Source organism: Eleginops maclovinus, chromosome 10 (genome assembly GCF_036324505.1).
Source record: "Eleginops maclovinus isolate JMC-PN-2008 ecotype Puerto Natales chromosome 10, JC_Emac_rtc_rv5, whole genome shotgun sequence".
NCBI classification, from domain to species: Eukaryota; Metazoa; Chordata; class Actinopteri; order Perciformes; family Eleginopidae; genus Eleginops; species Eleginops maclovinus.
In genome coordinates, this window is record NC_086358.1 from 10,600,878 (window position 1) to 10,618,029 (window position 17,152).

Consider the following 17,152-nt stretch of genomic DNA (forward strand, 5'->3'; position numbering starts at 1 on the left):
AAGTTTGTAGAAACTGCAGAAGGTTGAAGAGACGGCTTTGAAGATGTTGCTTTGGCCTAAAACAACCCTGCTTTGTTCTAGTAGCCGGAGGGCTCGCAGACTTTGTAAAGAAATACTTTAACATTTTGGTGATTACGGTTAGTTGCTTTCTTGCAGAGAGTTTGAAAAAGGTTGATCACACATTCACATCTGAGTGATAAATACGGAGCTCGAACCAGGAGGCAAAATAAGATGGTGGAAACAGCTAGCATGCTCTCTCCAAAAAAACCTTAAAAGTCCAATGCATCTCCCTTGTTTAAGCCTCACACAAATCAAATGTAAAAATGGCAGCTTGTGTTTTTAGGAGAAGTGCTGACTTTCTTAGCTTCAGAGGAGCTGGAAGTTATATGTTTTAATTGCAGACAGACTAGCTGTTTCAATACTGCTTTTAGCTTAGATGAATATACTTGTTTGTTTATCACCTTACAAAGCAGCAATGGCATGCTTGTGATCATTGCACTCTCTCTATTTCCCTGTGATGTAACCTTTCTATTATTTCACCCACTTAGAGATTTGAACCCAAAAAGACGGGAGATCCCTTCACTTACTTTCTCTCCAGAAGCAGAGGCACCACTCCGCCGTAGAGACCTTCCCATCCTTGTAGCTGTCGCAGGAGCTGAAGAAGGGTCGGATGCAGACCTCGTATTTATCAAGGTTAATAGCAGTCAGCTCAGCTTGGTCCAGATACAAGTCGCTGTTGGTGTCCAGCCTTGAGAACATCCAGCCGATGGAGTCCTTGCAACTTGCCACAAGACTCTTTTCAAGCACTGTGAGAAACAATTTCCAAAGCCTTTTAAGTTATTTCTGTTTATACTACATCTATTTGCATGGGCAATTGAGTTGTAATTCTGAGTATAAAGCCGCTTTGTGAGTTTCTAACCTGAAGCAGTGCCAGCTCTGAGCTTGCCAGAGTTATTCTGCTTTGCGTTTCCATGCAGGAGTTGGAACCAGTCTCTCAGGCGGTCGCCCAGGTCTGCCAGGTCCTGGCCGGTACAGCTCGCTGAGGGAGCAGAATAAAAGGAAATCCCAGCATTCAAAACTTTGCCAGACATTTAACAGCAATCTGACTCACCTTCCCAACAGGCAGGCTTCCTACTGCTCTTACTGATCTTACAGAATCAAAGGCACAGCTCTCCCTCACTGTAAAGCTGTCAAAGCGTAATGTTCTTGCTGTCATTTCTAAGTGTATGATCTGCCACTCAAAGGAAACATTATTTTGCAATTAACTCATCAGTGGGAAATGCTGTTTCCCAATAGAAATCCACCTTTAGTCTACATTCCAGGCTGCAGATGAACTACAAGAGTAATATTTCATCCTTTTGATCAATTGGCATTTTTATGTGCCCGAGAGCTTCGACAATCAATGGTGTTTGGCTGCAATGATAGATAGTGTACACTCTAAATAATTAATCACCACATGATTGAAAGAGCAGTTTAACCACATGGGAGATGTTTGGCTAACAGTAATCTCTGAAATTGTAGAGTATTGATCCAAACATGCAGCACTGGGTTAATCCTATTGACGGTATGCTGCGTGTTGGCTTGTATACGTTTATCTATAAGGAGATGAACCATGTTGTGTTCATAGGGGTCCTGACATACAATACAAACTGCAAGGAATAAGAAGAAAATACATTGAAGTGATAGAAGAATGAAAAAAAATAATTCCAAACGTAATGTCCGTAACATCTGTTCTGATGAGAACAATGAGTTAATGGCCACAAAGAGGCTGTGAATAAATCTTTGCCAAGCTCAAACGTATTAGAGAAAAAACAGGAAAGTGTATTGTACGCAGTAATATGTTGACATACTTGTACTTTACTTGAGTATGTTCATTTTATGCTACATATACTTCTACTCCACTACATTTCAGAGGCAATACTGTGCTTTTTATTCCACTGCATACATTTACCACTGTAAGTTACTCGTTACGTGTGACATATAACAACACACCCAGCACATCGAGCAATGTCCTCTGTAGTGGACATTTTGTTCACATGCATCTCCTTTTACTCTTTTGAGATACTCTATCAATCCCTGCTGCACTGTACAGAGGACATCCTCGGCTTTCCAGTGATATGTCATTGGTTAAAATTGCATTCTGGGAATTTCCTATTTCTTTTTGTCCAAAATGGCCGGCAAACCAACAACAACGTTTTATAGAAGGAGGAGGGGTAATGACAAATATTGTTGATCTATTGTTTATTTTACTATGAAAATCATATATGTTCTTGTTTATTATCAGGCTCGGAATGAACAGCTCTTTTATAAATGTTAATTCTAGTGTAATGCAATACTTTACCACATATAGATCATTTATTATTATTTAATTATTACAAATTGAAATTGGCTCCACATTGACAGACTTCAAGACTGAAATGCTTGTAGAAGTGTTAAAAACAGGATAAAAAATATCATTTATTCATACTTTGTAAGAGCCATTCTGCATACTTTTACTTTTGGTACTTTAAGTTGATTTGGCTCATAATAATACTTCTGTTCTTACTGAAATGGGTCATTGTGCAGGATTAGTACTGTACCATTTTGTACTTTAATTACATTTTAATGCTAATACTTTTGTAGTTTTACTTTAGTACAGGATCTGAGCATAGCATCAACCGAAACATGTACAATGTATCTTAAAATATGTGTCTGGTGCGTCATAGATATTTTTTTGCTAAACCTTTACTTTTGATAAAGAGTTGACAGTGATGCTGGGAGGTCTAAAGCCCTTATTTTAGATGCATAAATAAAAGAAGTAAAGAAAAGTTCACTTGCCACGTTTTGCGTCAATATTGGTGAGGGTAACGGAGGCTGTGGCACAGGGGCAAAAGCCAGAGCACATGATGCTCAGCTCTTTCCCAGTGAGGCAGGCCTGCTGCTCCAGCTTACACTGTAACGAGAATGAGAGGGATGCAGTTAAAATATTTATGAAGGTGACCGCAGGAAAAGAGGGATTGCTCATTCAGATGAGACGCTGCACTTAGCTGAAAAAATGACAGCTCATTCTTGCAGCCTTTCCCTGTCTTCTCATGCAAGGTCAAAATTAAAAACTATACATAAATCAATAACGAGTCCTGGCAGTGGACAGCATACGATGATGCAGCTCAAAACAAAGTTACTCATTAATCATGCGGCCATGTTGAGCCGGTGAGCGTCCTCCTGCGAACAGTGATGAACTGTGCCGCCCTGCTGCGTCCACGTATATGTCAGCGCAGCAGGAAACAGCTCTTGACTGGAATCCTCTCATTATTTAAAATGATGACACGGGCGCTTTCCCTTTCTTTTCAGGGTTTCAATGGTTGCAGAATCCAGTAATACAGCAGAAGTAAAATGACCCAAGGAAAATGTGCAGTGCTTTAAAAGAGAGGTTCTAGTGCAGAATCATTTCTATTACCTCAGTGGCATAGTTGTGTCCATCAGAGCCACATACAGGTGAGGAGGCAGTGACAGGACAAGGTTTGCAGCTGCTTTCATGAGCCTCCAGCTGGCCTGACTGTTTGACTCTGAACATGACAGGAAAAAAAACAATGAAACAAATCACAGAAAAGGTACAAATCTTCTTTTACCTCTAGTGTTATTCAATAAGGAAGATGGGTATATATCCAAGGTTTTTAGGATATCTGTCACTTGGGTGCCACTCGGATACAATGGAGCTCAATTGGATTTTGTCCACATGTATATTTAGTGAAAACAAAAAAACGTGCTAGCAGCTCTGCAAGGCTGTTCCAGGGAACAGTGTTGCTAAATTGTGTAAGCATGCCAACATTCACACAATGACAATGCTAACACCTTTAACCATCTTACAAGAGTGCTAGCATGCTAACTTTGTTAATTTGCAAAACAAAGTAAAGCTCAGGATCATTGGAGGGTCCTTACTTGGGTCATTAAGGTATTTGGTCATCAACCAAAAATGACAACATGGGATCACCAAAGTTATTCTAATCGTGACAGAGATGAGTTAGAATTACATGGGAATCTATCCGAACGTTTTCAAGACATTTAGCCAAACTAGAATTACTGACACACAGTTGTATGTTTCCACCAACCAGTCAAGACGCAGGAAAATGTCACCACTTAATCACTCTTTTAGATATTGGTGTGAAATTATATAATTAGCATATTAATTATTGGATTATGGCCAAAAGAATATTACGAGGTCACAGTGACCTTTGACCACTAAATTATGAACATTTCATCATAAAGTGCATACTGTGACATATTTTTTGTGATGGAACTGGGGATCATCGACACTCCCAGGCTAAAAAACTCACATCTTGACAGCACACTTATTTTTTTGTGGATATAAAACTAAACCTAGAAAACTAGCCGTAGCCGTTTGAGAGGGATACACTTCCATTTCACAGCACAACTCTTTTTCCTGACATTTTATGCATCAGGACCACAAGACCATTTCAATGAATACTTTCACTGTAATGAGAAGGCAAAAAGACACCTCAGAGGCTTATATCTACCATATTGGGTAAATAAAAGCAGAATTGTCTGCATGCCTTTGCTTGGTAAAATCCATCGTGCTTGCTTTCTTATCACGCAGTGATTGAGTTGATGTTCGGTGAGCACAAACATTACGCTCTGCAGTACGACATCTAAGGCTGCGCTACTTAATGATGCCGGGATGGTTTAGTGTGGTTGCGTTCCTGCTTATTACCCATTATTCGACACAGTGTCTCTCATCTCTGGAGGGACTCTGTAAATGAAGCACTTTATTGAAAAAGATAAACGCCTGTTGCAGCAGATAGTCTTTGAAGGTAGTAATAATTCACTCCATTAATTCCTTTCAGACAGCAGCACTGCTCATTTGTTTTCCAGTCGAAGTGGAATAAATGGAGTGAAGAAAGAGATACATTATTTTCAGTGAGATTTACCATGGAAAACTGAAAGGGAAATAGCATTTGAATTACTGTAGATCCCAGATTTACATTTTAAATTACCCAAAATGTACATTTAAAGCTGCCCTATTATCAACATGGGTGGCTAAGTAAAGTATTTATGGGGTCAAGCACACTCTGCATTTCAAGTTAATGTGCTGCTTCTTGAAAATAGAGTGGAGCAGGTAATTAAAACAGTAAAATCGCTGATTAAAGCAGTTTCAAAAATCTGTGTTTTTTCAATGCTGCTGGCCGTGAGCCAATGTGCCACTAAAGTCTGCTCAGCTTGTGTTTCTGCTAACTGAAGATCAAGTAGTTCAGGAGGTATAAAGAGCCAAATTATCCGTGGAGATAGCTTCTTCTACAGAATATTGCACATTGTTATTCAAACTGATAAAAACACTGATTAAAATTGTGCGTTTCTGCTACGCAGTTTGGCTGCAGCAGCACTTCACTCAGCTTGTTTCTCTGATAACATAAGATCCAGATTTCCAATGAGTATAATCATTTATTCAGTTAAATATATATATCTAAAAACAAACAACTTTTAAAGTCTATTGTGAACATTTTTCTTAAAGCTGTGTTAAAAGTTGATTTTTGACGGTTTCTGGCGTACATCCTCAACACTGAAATAAAGGGGATACAAAATCATTAAGGTGAAAGCAAACAGGCCGTTACTTTCAACAACATTACGTCTTTGGTGTGTTTGAAAATAGTTGGGACACGGGGGATTTCTTTAAACTCACAATTCAACAACATATATAACGCATGTCAAGTCATTTCTGGACATTTCTATGCGGAAATGGTACAAATTGTGCCTTAAAACTACTTTTGGAGTTCTTTTTGATATTTTAGCTGTGTAAACTTCCACATGTTTCAACTAGAAGGCCGACTTTGATTTTTGTTTATCTCAGCTGCTTATATTTAAAGTCACTAAGATATGATATGGATACTATGCAAGCCTTGGTTTGATCAGGTACTTCTGAATGAATGAGCAAAGACAAAGTGCAGAATGGTTTCATACTGCAGTAGATGCACACAGAAATATCTGACGGTCAGAATTACCAAACGCACTGAGCTGAGAAAACGTTGTCCACTTCCATTGGGTTACATCTATGACATGTTAATTTAAGTCTGTCTCAACTCATAAATGTATGAGTTCACAAACTTATGAACAGTGTACTTTTAATAATTAAACTCTGTAGATCTGTAGATCTGTGGCTTCATTATTCATTTCAAGTGAGATGTGGGAGTTTATGATACATCATCAATTAGATAAGACCATGATGAGTCATGTATTAGTTAAGCCGTAATTAGTCATACGGTATGTATCCATGGCATTAAGTGTTACCCATTAGGCTAGCAGCTCTTTCCAATAGGAGCACAACTGTTTACAAGGACAAATAATGACCACAAAGATGTTCATCTTATTAGCAACTAAAGGAAGTAAAATCACTACTGAATAATTAACAACATTTAAAAACCACTGGTTAATAGCACTGAAATATTACATTTTGACAACCATCAACAATACGTGAATGTTTTTGGTATATTAAGTGTTAATTGTCAGTGTCCATTTGTGCATTTTCCAAAAACCTTTTCATGCATGTTGCTCACCTAACGATAATCGTGTCCAAAATAAATGCTGATAATGATATCTAATTATCTTTATAATAATCCCTTCAGTAAGAAAATATGTATTTAATCTTTGATTTAAAATGAATGTGTGGTCAAATTCAGTCACACAAATTAAATATACTGTATTAAACTAATTATTTCAGTGCTATGAAGTACTCAGGAGAGATTGTTTATCAACATTAGGTTTTCAATTCCTTTTCAAAAATAAACTTTGATGACCATGATTTTCTTCCATAACCGTCTGTGTTCAGTTTTCCCACCTTCAATCCACACGGTTAATTACTCATTGCTCAGCATGAGTGTGTAATCTGAAATGGCATCACTCTTGACTCATGACACTCTCTGGGCCTGTTGCTGGGTTTAATCAATAGCTCTCACAAGCAGACACTGAAAGGCTTTTAACAGACGCACAGCTGTTGACACCAACAAGACAGAAATATCTGTCCGGTCCACAAAGAAATCTCATCAACAGTGACACACAAAACAAGCCTCCCCTCTGACTTTGGGACTCCACCTACCTCTGCTCCAGTTTCTTGCGATTGACACACATGGCCCTCTGGTAGCCCTGAGCGACGCACACCTTATGGCGGCTGCACTTCACATTCTGGCAAGGGTCCTTGGTGGTGTCCACGGCTGCAAGCACAAAAACAACACTTAACATCGCCAAAAGTGTCAATCACAGCTGAAGTGTTGTGCTTATTTGCTATTTTTGTCACCTCCTTGAAAAAAAATATGGAGCTTCCAGCTGTTTGTCTTTTGTAGTTTAACAGGAGGCACACAAACACACTTTAATAAAATGTATTATGTCAACAAAAATTCACATAACATTCAGGTTAGCTGAAAGCAATAATATTCTTTTTGTATTTAAACTTAATGTTCTTGCCTTCAAATAACTTAATACAATTACATGAAATCTATGGACATACTTAAGTCAATTTTACTATTTGACTTAATTATGTCCACAGATTTCCATACATTTCAGCCTTATAAAACAATGTTCCATATCCTCTTCTGTCAACACGGTTGTATAAATAAGAATCATGAAATGTGTAATGAAAAATATTCTGGCAGTGTGCCCAAATGAGCCCATTGATTTTATAGTCATAACAGTGCTGCAAAACATGGACGCCTAGCTGTCATTAGCGTTTGTCACTAGCACTGCCTGCAGTCTCCGAAGGCTGCGTCTGATTGCCAGAAAGCCTGACAGCACTGATTGAGCATCTCTTTCTCTCGGCTTGTCACATCTCACTTCCCACCATGTCAACTCGTCACTGTCTCTCCCCATCTTGCTTTTTCTCTCCCTCACACAACACTTCATCTTTGTCTCCATTTCTTCCTAACCTCTTCGCTCTCTCCAGAGAATCTCTCTCCATCTTTGGAGAGTTGAACTCTTCAATGCCAACCTTTTTCCCAATGACAGACTGAGATGAAAATAGCAACGTGTCTTCCACCTTCATCAACCTCTGGTCAATGACATTTAAAACTAGATGTCTCTCAGTCCCAAGCCACTTGCTGCCTTGCCGGAGAAGCCTCAGAAAAACCCACAGGCTCAGATAAATTGAAGAGTGAGTGGCTGATGGAAAGAGAAATTTAAGCTGTGAAATCCTGAGTCAGCTTTGAGCAGCTGCTTTGTAGTCAACATGGTCAACAGACGATGTGGCTGCCAGCCAGATCCCTGCAAATCCAGAGACTAGGTGATACTTTGATGCTACAGCAAGGAAATACGATGGATGACAACTCGGAGGACCAGAAATAAAGGTAGAAGGCTTGGTATAGTTCCTTTATAAGACCAGGTGTGAGTTTAAACGGCAGACAGGAGTTCATAAAGAGTTGAAGGCCACATCTGCCGATATAGAGAGAGAGATTTAGAGAGAGATATATAGAGAGAAAGAGAGGGACAGACAGACAGACAGATAGGTACACTTCATGTGTTCAATCTTCTGTTCCTCTTGATTTCAGACATTTCACAAAACCACCTATCACCTTAAACTGTCACCGCATTTCTCATTTTGACTATTTATTTTCAATAAAGAGAGCAAAGACATCTCTATTTTTCACTCCTCACATCAGTTCTCTTCAGTGAAACTCATCAGGTTTTCCTCAGGCTTTCTTCTGGTTTATCGTCTAGAGGGGATATATTTCTGGTGGCTTATTTCAGAGAATGAGGTTTAACATTTCATTTTGTTAACAACAGCTCAAGTCATGGTTCATAAACCTTTATGAGGGCAGGGAACCAAAATGTATGGATTTCTTTTAGTGTTGTAATATACTATTAACTGTCATCACCTTCTCGTGTGCCATTTTTAGTATATTTTTTTAATGGCGCAGTTGTTGTTCTGCTCTCACAGAAAAAACAAATGCAGACTGTGCAGATACCCATGCAGAGCAAACACAGTCTGAATAAATGAAGAAGAATCAAATGAAGCTAGAAAGCACTCAGGGGGGAGACACAGGTACAAACGCTCTGCAATCCTCTTTATGTGTTAGTTTTATAAAAGAACATGTGGATCTGAACAGAATGTACTCAATTAGGGAGACCAAACATGTTATGCATATTGATTTCCTGTCAACAAATATCATGTAGAGGATGAATTTAAATATAATAGATCAACATGCTCATTGGCTATAACCTTGATTTATAGGGAATATACTGTATACCCTCTGGGAATATTTTCAATTCAGATTATTTTATGGCTGTTTAAATTGCTACCTGTAAGTGAAATATCATAAAGTGCAGGATTGTTGATGTGTCCATCTTAATTTGGCTTAAATTACACATATCCGAGCAGATATTTGTTTCTTATAAACAAATGCTACGCCAACAAGACTTGAGTGAGGAAATACAGAAACAATGGATCTGTAAAAAAGTGAAAAGTTAAATATATTCTAGGAGAGGTGATGGAAAATGATGTGGGTGGTATGTTTATATATACAGTAAAGAGGATGGTGGTTTGAGAAAATGAACAGTGATCGGAAACAAAACAATTAGCTTATTTTCCTTCTAAGTTATCCTGGACATCAAATCAATGTGCTCCTATGCCTCAACATTTAATAGATTTAGTCAGAATATAGAGATCTCCATAATAAGCTACGTGTTAGGGGTTGTTGGATGTGCATCTACACCCAAAATAGTCACTTTAAATCACATTGTTTAATTACTGTGAGTAAAGTATAGTATAGAAACACAGCTTGCCGTTTTCAGTATCATTTCAGATGTTAATGTGCACCTCTCTCGTTCTTATCATTAGTCATTTAATCTATCAAATCGGCCTCCAAGAAACAGCTTCAGCCCAAATACGTCCTTCACACGGTATTCTTATACAACTCCTACATACGGAGGGTGAAATCCAAACACCAGATTTCATTTGACTTGAAGATCAACTGTGTTTTTCACCTCTCCTGCTCCGTCGCTGGTTGTTTACACCATGCTGCATTTGCAATTCAGGAATTGTGAGGGCCATATTGGGTTTCAAATCCACCTGAAATCATGACAGCAAAGTAAAAGGGAGTGCACTGTGTCCTATCTATTTGGTATTGTTTATTTTTTATGCTGCCATCTAAAACACAATATAACACAGGGTTTTTTATTTATCTGCAATCAGCTTTCTCCCTGTTGTCTCTGCTGCGCATGATGCTTGCAGTTAGTCAGGGTCCTCCATTAAAATCCTTCAGCAATTAATTTCACATTGAAATGGTCAGAGTGTGCATTTAATAAAGTAATTCAGTGGTTCTGGACAAAAAAAGAAAAGACAATCTGCCAAGAAATAGTCGCAGCCGTCTGAATCTGAAAAGATTTAGCTCTGATGAACAATAAAAGCATGCGAGAGACAGGCTTTAAGTAAATTAGTTTCAACTGGATTTGCAATTACTGCCATCTTAGAAGAGTCTTTCATACCATTCCATTTTAATTGGTGGCCGCTGTGTTAAAGCAGCCTTTAGCTGTTATTCCACTACAATGGAGCTCTGAAAGCATTTATGAAACACCTCAAATTCTTTTCACAACACAATATTTCCTCATGTTGTTGCACAATTGGAAGCATAACAACAGTCATAAACGTTTTCCAGGCGGAAGAGTATTTTATTGTATCAGCTAAAATATGATGTCAAGACTTAGAGCAGCCTATTGTTTTTGAAGATGAGCTGACGTCTCACTTATAAAAACTGGAGGTGCCTGAAGTCTCCCATTAGGTCTTTTGTACTATCTAAGCCTACAGGTACACTTTGTCAGAGTTTCTGTCGGGTTAAATTTAAAATAAAGAGGACCCTGATCAATTAACTTTGCAGAATTAGTCCCCGTGGGATTTAGAACAGGGGTGAAATCAATGGTATTCAAATGAACATCGCCCACACCACAGCAGGCGAGGCATTTCCTTGAGACTACATTAGCTATTCCCCCTGTTGTAAGAACAGATGAGTGGGATAACGTCTGGAGTGTCTTCTTACATCTTTCTCCTGTGGGAGTCTTCAAAGTCTTTTAAGTGGGGGTGTGTGGGTGCTGAAGTCGACCTCCCACACTACCCTTGCAACAGGAACACACTGTTAACCCCTAAGGGCCTGCTCCATTGGCTAAAACATGTACGAATAACATGTATGAATAGTATATTTATAACGTGAGCTGTGAAATTATTCGTACTTCATTACCTCCAACATAGAAGTGTTAGCATTAGACAATTCGCATTTCAGTTGCACAGCGGCATGTTAGGTTCAGTGTGCAAAGATTCAGCTAAACTTAAGACTGTTTTTAGAGATATGTATTTTAAATATGTTGAGGCTACATGTTAGTATGATAATAAAGCATAATACTAACAAAATTCTGAATATGAATTTGACTTATGATATTCTTTAGCAAATATATTTTTGACCATGATTTATAGCTATAGGGGATTTAAAAAGTATCTACATTTTTGTATTTACACTTATTATAGATGCCAGATAATGAAACACATTGTTATACATAGATTCTAGCTGCTTATTTACACATCGACACACTATTTTTAGCTCTGTAGTACCTTACACAACCTAAATATATGCCTCTTTAGCTGCTTACTGCTGTACAGGTAGCGAAATATCAGGTTTTTATACCCTTTTCTCCTGAAACAGCGTTGGTGAAAGTGATTCACAACATTTTCCCATAATATAATATAAAGATTAGCTGAAAGACGCTAAAACGCTCTGTATAGCTGAGGGGAATTGCAAATTTGTGCACTAATTATAAGCCAGATTAGCCACTTTAAATGACAACATCTGGATTTTTTCTTTAGACCTTAATTAAACCAATTTACCTCTGGTACAATTTCTCTGATAGCAGTTCTCCAAATCTTTCCACAGCTACTGTGTTCAAGCCTAACCTGGGCTTAGACCTCAGTCTGTGACACAGCAGCAGTCAGGTTTCAGAACATCAGCAGTGTTCTGGCAAACTCTATACTTCCTAAAACCAGCATCCAACATTGTCCCCTGAAAAAGACACAATGTTGAGTGCTTCAAATGCTGGGCTCAATTCTGTGATTTATTTTGAACACATTTAAGAACGTTTGCACCCTCTCAGTTCTTTTCATTTCGTTTGAATACAAAACACCATGTTGACCATCTTCACACAGTCTCCATTCCTCCGTCACAGTGGATTTTCGAACAGCCATATCTTTTTTCTCCAACTAGAAACAGACCCCATAGAGGTAAATGGAGCCTGGTGGGAGTTTGGAGTTGAGCCCTCAGCAACAAAGGCAATTATAGCAGGCTTTTCAAACTAATGGATCCGACTGAAGGCTCAGACCTGGATAACAACTGTGTTCTCACCCTCCACGAGCTGCGACACTCAAGACCAGCGCTCACCGCACACAGGATGACCTCAGACTACTGCTGCAATTAAGAAAAGCTGGCACTTGGATAAAGTGCGCCCCACTATTTCATTGTCTAAAGCAGATGTATAAAGGCGAACAGCACTTAGCAATGATTATGCTGCTAGAATCTGAAATACAGCATTTTTTTCCCCCTTTGCTTTAGAGCTGTCCATTTAAGTAAAGCCATTTAAATATTAAAAGTCTTTACAAAGCGTCTCTGCATATATTACTGCAGTCTGATGGAAAAGATACCACACAGCCATCCTCATCATGTCCTCAGAGAGAAATCTTTTCTAATCAAATAAAATCACTTACTTTCATCAGAGCCCGTGTTCTCCTCCATATTTTTGATGTAATCATCCTGGAAAGAAAATATATTTGCATTAATTGATTTAATAATTTCTTTTGGGCAAAACAGTGGAGGAAATGTACCCTTTAATGAGAATTCAGGAGAGCATACATAATGAAGGAAGATAACAGAAACTTCTCTGCATGCCATGAATGACAGTTTAAATGGGAGTATGATTTTAGCAAATATATTCAGTTGAAAAGATGGGTTTTAAAAAGCTTTTAAAATGTAGTCAATTTCTGTCATTTATATTCACAACATACTGTATGTTGTTTGCTTAGTTGTACAGAGCGAGGCTAGCTGTTTTCACCTGTGTATAGTCCTTATGCTAAGCTAAGCTAAGCTAAGCAGCTGCCATGCTATGAGATTGTTATCTCAAGTGTTAATTGTTGAGGTTGGTGTTGTAGATGTATCCTCTAACATTTACAAAAACTGCTAAAGGCAAGACTGAGATCATCAATATGTCCAAGAAAAAGTCTCGGCCTATCTTAGCTGCAGCACTGTTGCAGAGGGAATATTTGCTAACTAACTCTGCTTTTTAGATTGAGTCCCTGGCGAGGTTGCACTGAAACGATAATAAAAATACAGCGTCCCCCTGCTGTATCCATTCTGACCCATTTCTCAGTGTCAGGACGGAGAGGATCAACTATAAAGCGGTTACTGCTCGGCACAAGGCCCAGAGAGGACCCTGAGGATCAGGTCTGTTCAGTTTAGCTCCGTGTTATTCTGCTCAGGGGACACGAAGACTGAGCTCTAAAGTCAAGTTGAACAAGTGTAGCCGAAGGCTTCTTAAATACTGCACACGGGATGAGGAGTTAAAGGGATAGTTGTTGTGTTTTTACTGACGACAATTGACTGCTGTTACATTCCCCAATTTTTTTAAGAAGCAGAAGGTTTCATTTGGCTGTACATTTAGATGGTTTATGTTGATCAATTAGTTTGTTATTCAGCAGGATAACTGAAAAACTATAGTACTGATTTCCATTTAAATGCAGAAAGAGTGTAGCATGGGACAAGTGGGATCCCAATATATTTTAGAACAGATCCCAATCACAGGCCAGATACTTGCAATATTTTTCACATATTTTTCAAACCTTCAAGTTTATGTCTTTTGTCCCTATGTTATAATGTTTTTTAATTGTATTCCAAGACACATTAGGAGATAGTAATGTTGAATTACATGTACACTCATTACGTGAGCCCTTACTCAAGGAGCCAGTGACACAAAAAACAGGTGTCACCAGCACAGCCAGAAGTTCATCTCAGCCAAAAACAGTCATCAAAAGAAAGACAGAGCATCGTGCAAATTTGAAGAAGACACTAACCTCGACTTCCTGTGGCAGTGAGGAGCAGCAGTGGGGGAGAAAGAAAGAGACAGATATTGTAAGTGGTAAAAATAAAAACTTTACACTTTTCATTTTGCTGCCATTCAGCATGTAAACAGTGGGTTGGTTTATTACAGTAATAGCGACCGTTAAACTGTCAGTTCTTAATGCTTTCTGATTGCAAATACATGCCTTAGTTTCGCTTCTCTCTGGGGACAACATAAGACATTCACAGAGGATTATGAGCGCCTATTAACCGAGGATGATCCGCTGCCACTTCTATGAGCTGGCAGTCGTCCCGATCACTAAAGGGCTCATTCTGTGGCAGTGTTTACAAGCAAGTGCCAAACGTCAGCCTCCTGCCAGATCAGAAGTTGTGTAAGCCATGACATAGCGCATCGGCCTTGGAAAGAATACAGGCAAAGTGTTGGGAATCTTCAAAGTCACCCGACATATGTGATTTAGATGTTTTTGATAGTCGCAGTGGACACACAGAGCGCATTAACTAAGCGTACCATTGACAACACGGACAGTTATAGCTCCTGTAAAGTATAACCTTGAGTTAACAGGGGAGTGACTGCTTTCCTTTCATTCCATTTCACCGTCTTGGCTCCGGTCCAAGGGCATTACACATCAATACCCACCGCAGCCTCCGCCTGTGTGTTTCATCATTCACTGCCCCGGTGTGTTCGAGAGAAATATAGCACTGCATGGTTTATCCCAGCAACTCAACCCAGTAAATAAACCTAATTCTTATACTCGTACACACAGCCATACCTGTCTACTTAATATATCACCATGAACAATTTACAGGCCGCACAAGGACAACCCAAAAAGCCAGAGGAGGGATTTAAAAGGCTGAAGCAAGAATTCATCACCAAGGCTCCAGATTTCACCTCCGAGACTGTTTCTTAGAGGTAAGTATTTTTTCTCTGTAGCAGTGAAAATGTCCAGGGTTAGGGTAACATATACGAGAGGCCATATCACTGGTTGTTATGTTTAAAGTCTGCTGGATTCCTGCGCTAGGAGAAGAAGAGATGAATAAACTTTAAATATGTGATATGAAATGTATACACCTCCACTGCCGGATAAAATTACTTTGTATTTTTTAGATCTGCGTGTTCACACAGCATTTTAAAGGTTATGGCTGTAACACTGAACTTCAGAGTGACACCGCAGTGTGAAGAGAAAAAAAGAATTGCTTGGGTCTCAGATCAGCTGCTGAATCTGCATTTTGTAACATAAAATCCCACAAAACGATCACCCTCATTATCAAAGATACGACTGAAGCATGTCACGCATCAGATATAACGATTGCTTAATTAATTATTTGCGGAGTGCTTCTGCAATTACCCAGCTCACATTGCTGCAGGGGCCGGAGGGAGTCCTACAGCATGTCCTAAAGGCTGGAGTGCTTATCTTCTCCCAGCAGCAGTGTTACAGCAAGGACACCCGGCTGAGGCTGCATTTAGTCCTTCACCAAGGTTGGGAGCTAATGCTGTCCCACTGAATCCCACCCAGCCTGCTGCTACAGTTCACAGCAAGCCCAGACCAGAGGGAGGGAGGGGGTGGGATCGGGGAGCAAGGGGGTATGACATTCATGGTGGAGGTCCCCTGAGTTATGTGATTCATATCACACACACCACCTCTTCTGCCATTTGTCAACAAGGCTGTATCGCAGCCGGTGTAAAACAGAGCCGTGAGCCTAATAGAGCTTGACTATCCAGATGCTACGCCCGCTCCTCCTGGACCACTCGCTGGCATTAGGCTGACAGCGTTTGGCCGCAAGCCTGACTGCGCTCCTCCAAGTTAACGTCTATCTCACCTCATCCCAAGCCCCATCTTCTGGTGACATAAATACCCCCAATAACCCTGAACTAGCCAACCCCAACGTCACCCACGTGCACACACCTGTCCCGATCACTGACACCAAAATGTTCATACACATCCCAGCTCTGCATGACAGCCTCAGGGGTAAGCTCTTAAACCATTTAGCTGCATGTCTGTGTCGTGTTGTGCAGGGAAATTGCTGTGAGCCAGAAAGTGATGCTTAAAATACAAAATTCCAAAAAGTATTGGTTTGATACTAGTAAATACACTGGATCGCACAACGGGAAAACATCAAAAGCATTAGAATCAAACATTAGGATGTCAAGGTGGCCTTCACAGTCAGGAAAGTCAGGAAGACCATTTCTCCCAACCCTAAATTACATTTGACAATAAATAAAAATAAGGCCACATTTTATTCATTTATAGGTTTTATCTTAAATCCCTCTTTCAACAAAGGTGTCCTTGGCCTGAAAATATTGAACACCCCTGGTAGAGACTAATTAGTTATCTATTAAAAGGTTAATTTTCCCTAAATTTCAGAGTTTTCTCCATTTAGTTCTGTTGTCAGAGTTCATTAGGCAATGAGAGGTTTGATGTGATGTCACTATTTTATTTTATTTTTAAATATAAAAGAACCAAGTCGATTATCCAAAGCTTTATGCTGTCAGGTCTCAAATCAGGTAGAGTTTTTAGGCAATCTCAAGAAGGACTAGCCCAGGATCAGTCGCATTTTCTCATTTTTGTGACTCTTGTTAAAATCTAAAACTCTGCATTTGAAACCATCATGCTACCAACTCTTGTTACAGGCATACGTATCCATATTTCCTATAAGCATTTGTTGTCAGCCTAAGCAAAAATAAATTGGAAAATGCGTTGGTAAACAGCTAAGGGTTGGGAACTTGAACATGTGTATAATACTCTGTTGCAGAAATGAAACTGCAAGCTGTCATGTTACAAACATCAATTTACAAGGATTTAGGTATCTTACAGATTATGCATCACATGTTTACATGTCTAGTTTCAGGAAAAGCAGTGATTATGTCTGATAAAACATCTTAGGAGAAAATGAATACTGGATAAGCATGATATCAGCAGATACTCAGTGTTGTGTCATTGCTATCAGGAAAAGTAGCCATCTGTAATGTTTACAAGTGTTTATCCACCGCTTGATCTTTGGGGGTCAAGTTCAATTCAAAGACGATGCCCTGCATGTTCGAACAGCTTGAACACAGAATGCATACCTGG

At 39.3% G+C, this 17,152-nt stretch overlaps 1 protein-coding gene across 1 annotated transcript in view; it reads right to left on the bottom strand.

Moving 5' to 3' along the window:
• Nucleotides 1-17,152, bottom strand: part of LOC134870330 (testican-2-like) — a 35,774-nt gene that overhangs the window by 5,159 nt on the left and 13,463 nt on the right. The window contains exons 2-7 of the mRNA XM_063892464.1: nt 12,719-12,764; nt 7,085-7,199; nt 3,437-3,545; nt 2,818-2,932; nt 920-1,039; nt 588-806 (exon numbers count right to left, since the gene is read on the bottom strand). Of these exons, the coding sequence (XP_063748534.1) occupies nt 588-806; nt 920-1,039; nt 2,818-2,932; nt 3,437-3,545; nt 7,085-7,199; nt 12,719-12,764 (724 nt within the window). The remainder of the gene's footprint in view (nt 1-587; nt 807-919; nt 1,040-2,817; nt 2,933-3,436; nt 3,546-7,084; nt 7,200-12,718; nt 12,765-17,152) is intronic.